Source organism: Xiphophorus hellerii, chromosome 7 (assembly GCF_003331165.1).
Source record: "Xiphophorus hellerii strain 12219 chromosome 7, Xiphophorus_hellerii-4.1, whole genome shotgun sequence".
In the NCBI taxonomy this organism is placed as follows: Eukaryota; Metazoa; Chordata; class Actinopteri; order Cyprinodontiformes; family Poeciliidae; genus Xiphophorus; species Xiphophorus hellerii.
The window spans coordinates 6222632-6234578 of record NC_045678.1 but is presented as its reverse complement, the minus strand read 5'-3'; the positions used below and the strand labels follow the sequence as shown (position 1 = coordinate 6234578).

The following is an 11947-nucleotide window of genomic DNA, read 5'->3' as shown; positions in this document are numbered from 1 at the left end:
TTTAATTGATCATGCGAGTTATTGATTAATTGCTCGTTGCAATGTGATGCTGAAATTTAACAGGAGGATATAGTGGTGGAGTGGCCGGATTCATCCGTATTTTTCATTCACGCAGAGGCATGTTTACATATATTTGCATGTTTTAATGGAGGCTTGCTGTTTGGGGTCCCTCTGGCGCATTCAGCTCCACGTTGATTGAGCTTCATGAAGGAAACACAATTGGATCCTTCCTGTTTCCTAACATCTGGATCTGTTTCCGTCTACACTGTTTTTCTGAATCAATCTCACAGCACGCGTCGGCAGAAAATTCATCAGCGCATGCTCTTTTTTTTTAATCTGACACAGCACAGACAACCTCGGCTGACCAGCACACAGTCAGCTGCGCTCGTTATCCCTGTAAAAATGCTTTCTGATTCTCAGACGGCATGTCGTTTTCTGCAGCTTAGAAGTAGAGATGGACAGACGTCATTAAGCATTATGGCTCATTGGAAAGGGTCTTAGAAACATGTGGGCAACATTTGTGCTGCAGGAGAAAATATTGTGATTATAATTGTTTAAACTAGCATGACAACTTCATCAGATAATTTGGGTCTTTTATGTATAAATCGCCGATTGGCCGAAAGACATGCTGGTTCCCAGATCCCAGAATCATTTTGCAAATCAAGCACGGTCAGCCTGCAGGCGCTTATTATTAGAGGTTGAACCCAGTGACCTCTGGTGCTGTCTCATTCTGCATCATGTCTATGGAAACAGGCAGAAAGATCAACTTTTTTCTTGCTATTTCTGCTTGAAGTTGGTGTGTTGCTAGCTGCCCCCTCCCTCAGAAACAGCTGTTGTTGCAGGTTGTAGTCAGAGATAGATGACAACGAAACAAGCAGAATATGACTCGTTAACTATTTCTTTTTCACTCCTCTTTAGCCTCATGACAAAAGCTTACTGCTGCGGGTTTTCTCAAAATGAAAACTTGTTTCTTGTGCCTGAAAATGACTAGAATCTTTTGAGTCAATCCATTTAGTCTCTACATATTTTTGGAGGTCTTGTACTCCAAAATTCACCGTCTTGGATATGCGAGCATGAGCCTAATTGGCATAGGCAAGATTCAAATCCCATTGAAAATTTAAAAAAAAAAGTAACTGCATCTTCATTTCGAGATTTAACTCTGTTTCATTTGAAAAGACGGTGCTAGCTGAATGTCTGTTTAACGGTTTTCACATTAAATATTTACTGCGGCCTCATCAGCCTCTACTGTGACGGACACGGAAACCGTTGACAGCAGTAACTTTAGACAAACATAAGAAAATAAACATTTTTTTCCAGAAGTGGACATGCTAACAGAGACCCTGCTAGCTGTAGCAATGTGATGTGAAAACAGTTTTGTTTTTTTTTAAAACGCAACTAAAAGCATATCTCCACATCTTGTGGTGTTTACATGCTAGCTAGCATTAGCGCTGAAGAAAAGCTAGCTGCTAAATGATGTTTGAAAAGTATCTACTAAAATAAGAGTACAAGGCTTTTTGGAATAGACATAGAAACAACGTAGTTAGTAACAATAACAATTTATTTTATCCTAATTACTGCAAAACCAGTCATACAGATAAAAAAAAGAAATATTACCTGTTGAAGAAAACAGAAGACAAGACGCTCCTTGCTAATTGTGCTAACACCCACGATGTACCTTGAATTTATCTGTTGAACAAATCAAAAATCACTCAACCTCTGTCAACGTCGACCTTGAGATTTATGAATGCTCAGAAACACAGAGGTCGGTATTATCATGAAAATGTTTTGTGAAAGAAGGTATCCAGGTTGTCGTTTCAGATATTCGTCATTAATTTGTCCACATCCACAGTCTCACCAGGCAGCAGGTTAATAAAGGCATCCATTGCTGGATCACGGTTCCCATAAAACGGTTTGTTAAAGACATGATGTACTGCATTTACTATAATAAGTTGTTTTACTTCCAAAATCCAACAATGCTGAAATATTGCATCTGATACATAAATGTAATAAAATACGCAACAATGATCAAAGTCAGATCGGCTCATTCGCCGACAGGGTGACGGGGTTTGGCTGCAGAGCTGCGGTCCAGATTTTTTACTTCCATATGTTTCTCGTGGAATCCAAAAGCCCAACATATGTTTTTTGGGGGGAATATGTTTTTCTAACCGATTGAATTTGTCCTCCTCCTGTTTATTTAAGCTGACTTTTACTCATTAATGGGCAGAAGATTAAAAGGTTCCACTCTGGCCAAAGATCCTGAAGAAATACAGAACTACAGCATCAGCTGTACATCAGCGTTCAGATCTTGATACGGGACAGGAAATGTGGACGTTGGAAGCCGCACAGCATTCCAGCTGCAGCCTCATCAGAGTGCCCGGCTCTGGGTTTGACCCTCAGGATGAGCGAACACACACTCACTCACACACACGCTCAGCGGAGGAGACACGTCATCGCACCGCTCTCCAGACCCACACTCTGACAGACTTATTTGCATCGTGTCCTGTTATTAATTACTAATGTGGACGGTTTTTACTTTTTTTGTGTGTCATCTGGAGATCAGACCTGCTTCTATTGAGCCAAACTGTAAGTTTGGGCTTCAAAGGAAGAGTTGAACCCGAACGTCCCTGACGATCCGTCGGCCGTTCTGCGTCCACACATGGCCGCAGAATGAGCTCTTCAAAGCCGTTTCGTTTTCCAAACTCAACAGCAGACCTATGTGCTCGGCTTGATGTTTGTGCTCAAAAGGTTTCACGCACACCATTATTGTCAATCCCTTATTTTTATTTAGTGGTGTCAGAGTAAAAAAGGCTGAACACCAGTGAATGTCACAGATTAAAAAACAAACATGTTACAAGCCATTTTTCTTAGACATACCAACTACTTTTCCTCACTTTCTTCTTCTACTAATCCCCAATTTGCATTATTTGATGCATTTAGGGGTTTTTTTCAGTTCTTTTTTTCTCCTGGTCTGTTGTTCTCCTTGCTAGCAGAGTTCATCGGCTGTGATGATGCTGCCAACTATTAAACGTGGTCTTCGTGTTTCTTCCTGGTTTTTTTTGCTGTCCACGGTCGCTACATGCATTTTTGGTATGAGGAAATTCTGTGAAGTTAATGACAACGCAAGAAACAATAAACTGCGTTTCCATAACAAATGTCAGCTAGGCTTTGTCCATATTCTGCTAATGTTGGAAAAGTAAACTATTTAGCAACTGCTGTACTTAAATTGAACAAGAAACGCAACTAAAGTCACACGTGAATCAGTTTGTTCACGCCATACTTCGTGGAGAAAAAAATCATTCTGCGCCATCATCCTCCTACCACTTCCTGTCGTCTTTTTCGTGGTTTTTGCCAGTAGTAACTTCTGGTTGATGATCACGTGACTCATGTGATGTGAAAAAAGTTTGGTTTTTTTCATCTAAAATTGGCATCTTTCCATTAAGAAAATAAAATTTTTTCTGCTCCAATTTGTGCATTTTACGGTCGACGGAAACGCCGCTGTCGTCCGCCGTCGCTACACGTTGAAGGACGTACGTCAATGCAGTCTGCTGCGTTTCCTTGGATGGAAAACCTTTTTAAGAATGAATAATGTTTTATAAGTTATTAGAACGCATGTATGCCTGAATTAACATTTTTGTAAAATGCTTTGAGGTGAAATTTATTGTGATGTGGCGCTAGATAAATAAATTGAGTAATTTTGTAAGGCGCAAAATTTAAATCCATCCAGTGTGCTGGATTACAGTTAAAAATAACTTTTATTCTCGCTCCTCAGTGTGATTGAAACTGACTGAAGACATGTTTGCCTCTCTGTTGTTAGTCTCTGCCCGTCACACCACTAAAGATGGACTCGCTCGTCCTTCCTCGCTCCTCCCTCACTTAATCCGAGCGAAGATTAAAAATGGCTGAAAAGGAGCCGCCGAGGAGGGTCACCGTGGTCAGCAGGAGGAGGAGGGAGCGGCTTTAATCAGCACTTCTTCTTCCCTTCCCGGAACATGACTCAGTTTTCTGCAAAGCGAAGGTGAGACCAGTGGAAAAACCTCTGAATGCAACACCTGCTGTTTGTCCCGCTAATGCAGACGCCGCCATGTCTCTACCGCCGCGGTGCTCTCGGGTTTTTTTCCTCACAAATATCTTCGTCACATTAATGATTTTTTTTTTAAAGTACAATGTAAATAAAACAGATGTAAACAAAGAAATGTTGACATTTAGGTGCTAATTTTTCAAAATGTACTTTAGTCACAACATCCAGCACCTCTTTATGTTATGCCCCTTTCCTACCTGCTCGGCTCGGTTCGGAGTTTTTCCACCGGCTTTTTTTCGGGGCCGGCCCTGCCTGCTTTGGTGGGTGACGCAAGCATCGCTCCTGTTCACTGATTGGCTGTGGGCGTGGACAGAGGGAGGAAACTCGCTGCAACGGAAGTGATGGAAGATACAAACAAGCCGTGAACTAAAAGATGCTAAAAAGATGCTTCAGATTTCAATATTCAGCGGCAGCTGGACGGAGCAGTGAGGAATGAGTGGTTAGAGATTTACATGAGCATATATTTGTAGTCGTTGTGATTTCTGCTTTTAAAAAATCCATCTAAAGTTAAATTAGCGCAAACGTCTCTTGCTCGTAGGTCAGTTAGAATTAATCAATCACAATTTGGAAACCTCTAACAGGTTGACGAACACAGAGACACCTGTGGGTGTATTTTAAGGCCACACCTGAAACACACCGTCTGTGTTTCCATTACAGATGTGAGCAAAAATCTGTTGATGTTCCGCTAATGTCGGGAAACAAAAGCCTCCCACAATTTCACGATTGCGGCGTTTCTGTTCAACAACACAACACAAGTTTTTAAAAAAAAATCACTCGTGAATGACCTTGTTCACGTGATACGTCATTTAAAAACATGCCGAGTCGTCGTCCTCCAACTACTTCCTGTCGTCGCCTTCATCTTTTCCTCTGGTTGTAACATCCGGTTGTTGATCATGTGACTCGTGTGACATGAAAAGCGCTGCTAGTCCAGTTTTGCAAAAAAATAAAAAAGGTTTCAATACGGCCACAAAACCCCCCCAAAAACTCAACTTTGTGCCATATTTCTTTGTTTCCGTTAAGCAAATTTATTTTCAAGATGTCAAATTGTGCCACGGTCAACGGAAACATATCTGCTGCTTTGTTGCGAGACACGAAGTCGAAATAAATCAGAACAACTTTACCAGTGCCTGAAGGTGTCGCGTTCTTCTGTTCAAAACATTCTATACAAGTGTAGACATTACGGGAATGTCCCACCATCATACCGCTCAGGAAGGAGACGGGTTCTGTGTCCCAAACAGGTTTTGACCCAAAATGTGCAGATTGACCCCAGAACAAAAACCAAACAGTCTGTGTAGATGCTGCTGAAGCCATCAACATCCACGCTCAAGCGTGTCCTGGACCGATGTGGGCTGAAATGCCGCTAAGCAAGGAAGAAGACGTTACTCCAAAATAAACAAAGATCCAGATTGCAGTCTGCAGACACACACACACACACAGGGACAAAGATCTTCATTTCTGGAGACATGTCCTGTGGTTTGATGAAACCAAAGTGGAACCATTTGGCAGTAGTGACCATTTGGAGGAAAATGTAACATTTTGTACCATCCTAACTGCGAAGCCCGGTGATGGCAGCACCATGGCAGATTGCGTAATGAACCAGGAACTGGTTCATTATGTGGAAACGCTGAAGCAACGTCTAAAGACATCAGCCAGGAAGTAAAAGCCTGGGCACAGATTGGACAGCAGCTCCAAGCTGACAGCCAAACTGGTTTCAAAGCGGCTTCAGGTCAACAGAGTCAATGTTTTGGTGTGACCATCACAAAGTCTTGATGTCAGTGCTATGGAGACGTTGTGGGAAGATCTGAAGAGATGTGTGTGTGTGTGAGTGCGATGGCCTGCAAAATGGAGTCAGTTCCACCGGTTCTGTCAGGAGGAACAGAGCAGAACTCCAGTAAACCGAGACGCTTGAGGAAGGAAACCCAAAAGGTTTGACGCAAGTCATACAGTGTAAAAGACAGTTATCCCTCATACTCACCACATGTATGTAAATGTTAAATTTTGAGGAAAGTCGCCAAAAAATAAATCTCTTAAAAAATGTTCTCGCTAAGTTTTCTGGCATTTAGCAAATAGAAATTATTTGGTTAATTTTATCCAACCTAAAACAAGTGTAGTTTGGTCTGACTTAGATTCACTCAGTGAGAAGGAAAAAAAAAAGAGTGTGAATGCATTTTGATCCTGCGTATGCAAACTTCTGGTTTCAACGGTAGGACTCGTGCGTTTAGGTTTTGTAGCCGTGGACTGTTGTTGTTTCCAACCGTAACACTCGGGCTTCCAAGAACTGTTCAGAAGACGGCCATCATTAAAACTCGTCTTCATTTCTTCCAGTGAGTCACTCTTTGAGCGTAGAACTGAGTGTGCCTCCGTTTCCAGCCACAACAGACGAGGACTGGAGAAGAACTGGAGCAGTGTTTTACTTTACATCAAAACGTCCTGCAGTCTTCACATAGTAAGTGTATCCTTTAAATCTGCTGTTACTTTTTTCCCCGTCTGAATCAAAGCTCCTCGAAGTCCCATGAACTAAGCACAGCAGCAGTCAGATTTTCTTTTAAATCTTTGGGTTTTGTAAGATCCTGATGAATCTTTAGCAGAGAAGATTGGCATTGAAAATGCTTTTTAAGCAATCATTAATTATTCATATTGGGAGCAGAGAGCGCGCACTTACCGTTAAACATGGTTTTACTATTTTTTTTAAAAAAGAGACAAAATGATTACAAATATAAAATCCCAGAGGAGTACACAGATCAGTTTTAAAGTACAAAGTTTGATGTGTTTTTGGCTTCAATCTAGAATTTTTTTTTCTTTTGGTGAATATAGTTTTTATCAGATTACTAATAGATGTTATTATGTTTTAGAACTTCAAAGAGTGCCTAGTAAAGAAATGGCTGGAAATTTGCTTTGTGTATTTTCAATTAATTACTAATAATCAGGTAGAGCCAAGGTCAAATAAAAGTTTACAAAAAAATGAAATAAAATCTACTTAAGGCAGAGAGGAGCTTGATTTTCCCCCAGATTCTCAAATTTTGCTGTCACTACATAGTGACAGTTTCAACAAGTATGTTAAGAAATACATATTTTCATAAAAGTTATTAAAAAAAATATATACTGAAGCTTTTAGGTCTAGAGTCACTGTTTTTCAAAAATGTGATCATAACGGACGAGACAGGAAGCAGCGGCTTTAGCTTCACTCCTGCGAAGTAGTGCAAGCCAGCGCTAGCTGCAGAGTCGTTAGCATTTCCATCAAAACTACTCTGTTAGACGGGCTGAGTTTTATAGTGTTATAAAGTCAGTATAAATCCTGGTCACCTAGATAGAAGTCAACAGCTTTTTAAAATATTTAATATGAATTATTCTTTTCAAACCCACTACATGCCAGCTTTAGCGTTAGTACACAGTTGTCACTTTTAAGCGTTAAAACTGGTGCCAGTTTTTACCCAGCAGTTTCTAGAGTGTTCCAGAAAATGAAAATGAAAAATGATGTTCTGTAATTGGTCAAATGACCACATGGCCTACTGTACATAGTTCACATCACCAGAGTGCTTTACTAATGATGGAGTACTTCACTTTTTGAAATGCATCGGCCAAATAGGAACCAGTGGAAGCTCACTGTTTGACTTGAATGCAGTGCTTTCACTCTAAAGACAGAAACATACATTGTTTTTGGGTCCCCAATGTTTGTCGCAGCACCTTTAAAAATCAAATATTTAAAGTTAAGCCAAAAATCAGGTTATTTTTGTTTCACAGAAAACAAAAAGAAGAAAACAAACATCAGCATCTCAAAAATGGTATTATATTTTAAGTTACCATTGGCTCTGTGTTTTGCCTCCAATTATCACGATAGAAGAGTCCAGACGCTTTGATGAAAGTCAAGAATTTTTAATCAGAAGAAAAAACAAGATCCAAACAGAAAAGAAGAGACTTCCTTCAGACCCTGAAAGCTTTGGACAGTCTGAATCAACAACGATAAAATGACAGATATATTTCTGAAAACAAAAAGATCACATTTCCGTAAAGTCAAAAATGGCCTCAGCTAAACATCGTGTGAGAAAATCCCGGTTCTGCCGACAGTTTGTGAAACGAGTGATTGCAAAACGGATCTTCCTCCAACACCTGCACTTCTTCTCATTGACCTCAGCATAGTCACAGTTTATTTTTCCTCCCATACGCACAAATACTTCAGCTAGAAGGCTACGTTTTTGTTGTAAATCTTCGGTTCGCAAGTGAGCAGGCGAGCGTCGTTTCCTATGATGAATCGCTTGCCGAGTTTCATCCGTTCTGAAACGAGGACGTTGACAGGAAGGAGAATCACGCTGAGAGGCTCGAGCCTTTTCAACGGAGCTGAAACGAAATGGAAACACCTGGATGGCGAACTCGGCAGGGAGAAATCAGCTGCTAGTCCAACAGACGGTGATAAAAATTCACACCAAAGCAGGGACCCTAAAAAAAACTCCACAATAATAAAGGGAGAGTTTAGATTTTTACTTTAAACAGAGGCTCTGGGAAGTGATCATCAGTAATCGTTCTCAATCTTGTGTTGACGTTGTAGCCGATATCAACCCGTTTGATGAGCTGAGATTCATCCGCCAACGGGATGGAGGACGTTTGTATTCTGCAACAAGTTTTCATTTGCACTACGGCATCAGAAGGCAGCACAGCTCCTCCGCTTTTCCAATTCCTCGCAGCAACGCGGAGCAGAGTTGGCCGTTAAAGCGGCAACAAACTTAATGGCTTCTTGTAAAAGCTCCAGCGGTATGTTCCATAAAGACAAACATTTTCACTTTTAGCTGAATGAAAGGAGCTAAAACAGGTTGTGATTTTTTTACTAGCTGTTGGCTTTCACAGCTCTGATTTACTCGGTTTGCTGCGAACACAGGGACACTGAAGAAACTAAATCTTACCGAGTCATTTTGGTCTAGTTTCTAGTGCTAATATCTTAGTAGACCTGAAATAAGACAAAACTAACTTTCAGCAAGATATAGGAGTTATTTAAGTCAATAATTCCTTAATATTGATAAGAAGAACTACAGTAGCTCCACTTTTCGTCTACTTAAAACATGGAAAAATGTCTTGTTATAAGTATAAGATCTGCCAGTGGAACTAGCACTTCTTCATCCATGTTAGGGAATTATTGACGTAAAACAAGCTCCTGTATCTTGCTGAAAAGTTGCTTAAATGTTAATTTTGTTACATTTCAAGTGTCCTAAGATGTTGACCAAATAGAAACTAGACCAAAAATACTTGGCAAGCTTTTGTGTTTTCGCAGTGTTAGAAAACTATTACTGACGATGCAGTCACAAAGCCTCGCGTCTGAAAATCTAAAAAGGTTTCTTAACCGAACGAACAGAAAACATGGAACCCAAATGGTTTTATCAGTGGAGGACGAAAACTGAGAAAACCGGAGAAATTATTGCCCGAAGTTAGTTTTAGACACAAGAAAACAATAGTGAACTGAACCTTTCTTATGGTTGGTGGGTACATCAAGAGACAAAGTTGAATTTCTACAAATAAAATCACTTATTTGGAAAAAAAAAAAAAAGGAAAAATCACATGTGCTTAAATAAATAGGTAGTTTTATGGGATTTCTTTTACAAACCTGATTCAGTTTGTAAGATAAAAACAGTATTTACAATTCAGGACGTAATCAGTCTCAGTCTTCCCTCAAGAAAACTGTTTATTCTTGATAAGTTTCTTTTCTGCAAATATCACTCCTGATAACATCCTGTTTTAGCTTTGCATCAATTACTCCAGCTGGAGATTTAGCTTATTTTCCATCGATCAGCTCTGATTAGTGACCAGGATGTTAAATGAATTAAAAAACATGATGTATGAATGGGAACGAAGTAAAAAAAAAAAAAAAGTTATTTTTCTGTTGGACTTAAGTCTACCATGAAAATATGCATGTTAACGTCTGCAATAAGGACAGCAAACGTCCTCTTTATCCTCGTATTCATTGGTTTGCACTACTCTTAACTTTCTGCCCCCCAGATTTAAGCTCCTCTTGTTGTCATAGCGACGTAATGCATTGAATAGTAAAACTTGCAGCCGCTACATTCAGCTACTAGCTGGATAAGGTGTGTGATTTTACGTGAAGTCAAAGGTTTTGTAACTTGACTCTTTATTTGCTTTGGAGAAAATACATATATAAAAAAAAAGACTTTATGCGAGGAATAATCCAGGAAGTATCCCGAACCGACAAACGGTCGCTACTGCTGACCTGAGACGACTCTCTTCATACAATTTTGGCGGGAAACGTCAACAGGGAGATTTTCCCCGCCGCGGTTCACAGCCTGACGGAGTTTGAGTTCAGACCGCTCAGGCAGTCTGACGTCCATTAATAGCTTCTCTTAGAGGGGCTGAATTCACGGCGCCCGCCTAGCAAAGAGGTCCAGCCGGCGTCCTGTCACAGACCAGAAGCCTCGTTGGGATGGTTCTGTCCGTTTACCTGAGAGAGGAGAGAAGACAGACTCAGTGCACGGTTAGCATGAGAAGCAAGAGCTGTTCTGCAATTTCCTTAGCGCACAGTTTCTCATGATTAAAGAAAACAAACTTGAGTTGCTTTAGGAGACATAAAACATTTCCTTTCAGGCCGAAGAAAGACCGCCATAAATAATTATTTTATTTTAGGTGTTAAGATGCAGTTAGTCAGCGTGGGGTGCAGCGTACAAACACAAATTCTACAACTCACCCCAAGAAACTGAAAAATATTTCTGCAGACATGAATTCCTGTAATCATGAAAGTAGTCCTGGCCCATTAGGGCGCGACAGCGGGCCACCAGTACGGCACAGCTACAAACCTACCAAGACATGGCCGTCTACCTAAATCAGGGGTCTCAAACTCCAGTACCTTCCGGTGTCTCTCTGCTTCAGCACACCTGGCTACAATATTAGCTCGTTAGCAGAGCTCTGCAGAGCTTGACTGCAATCTACTGAGGCAGTTTCACCATTTAACCAAAGTGCGTAGGACAAGAAACATCTAAAGGTTGGATAACTCTGGCCCTCCAAGACTCTAAACCAACAGGGAGGCAAAAAGAGCATTGATAAGAGAAGCAGCTGAAAGGTTCACGGTAGCTTTGGAGGAACTTCAGAGGTACACAACCCGGGTGGGAAGGTCTGTTGATCAATTTCACAATTCACTATCGAGGACAACCCAATTAGATGCTTCCTGCTAAGTGTGCAGAGACAAAAGAGATTGCTAGACAACCTGAGCAGGTTCTAAAGTGACCACTGGGCAGTGATGTCAGTAATGCGTTACTGACGTCGGACCACTTTTTTCAGTAAGGAGTAATCTGACGCGTTGCTATTTCAAATTCAGTAGTCAGGCTACAGTTACTTATCGAAATCACTTTGCGTTACTATTTTCTTTTGTAATTTATTTCTATTCCCTCTATGCGTCTTGGGGAGTGATCGCCGTTTCTATGTGACGGTTATCAGCAGCGACAGAAACAGAAACAACGGAGGGAAGAGAGAGACGCGCATTTTGTTCCTGGAAAAACAGGAACTATTTTGGGTTTTGGTTGCCAAGTCCGATTATTATGAGCGGCTTGGGGCTTGTTTCATTTCTAAAGTTGCTTGCAGATTTAATGAGTCGCGGGTTGCAGTTTTTGGGCTCGGAAATAAGCAGACATAAACCCCAGACGTTGTAAACGACATCCAGGTCGTTTACGTCAGGCTCTACCTGTCCATCATTTCCCGGGTGATCTGTCCCGCTGTGTCTTTGTTAATGTCAAGTTAATATATGTTGAGCTTCACATTGCGCTCCTGAAAACTGCAAACATTGAGACTATTATGAACAGCGCAATAAACGTGAAAACAGTCACGAATGAACGAGTCCGTAAAGTTGTGCAACTAAACGCCATTATAATTATTAATATT

The 11947-nt window shown here is 40.8% G+C and overlaps 1 protein-coding gene across 1 annotated transcript in view; it reads right to left on the bottom strand.

Moving 5' to 3' along the window:
• Window positions 1-7935: 7935 nt before the first annotated feature.
• gdap2 (ganglioside induced differentiation associated protein 2) overlaps window positions 7936-11947 on the bottom strand; it is a 37710-nt gene continuing 33698 nt past the window's right edge. The window contains exon 14 of the mRNA XM_032567853.1: window positions 7936-10517. Within this exon, the coding sequence (XP_032423744.1) occupies window positions 10476-10517 (42 nt within the window). The 3' untranslated portion in view covers window positions 7936-10475. The remainder of the gene's footprint in view (window positions 10518-11947) is intronic.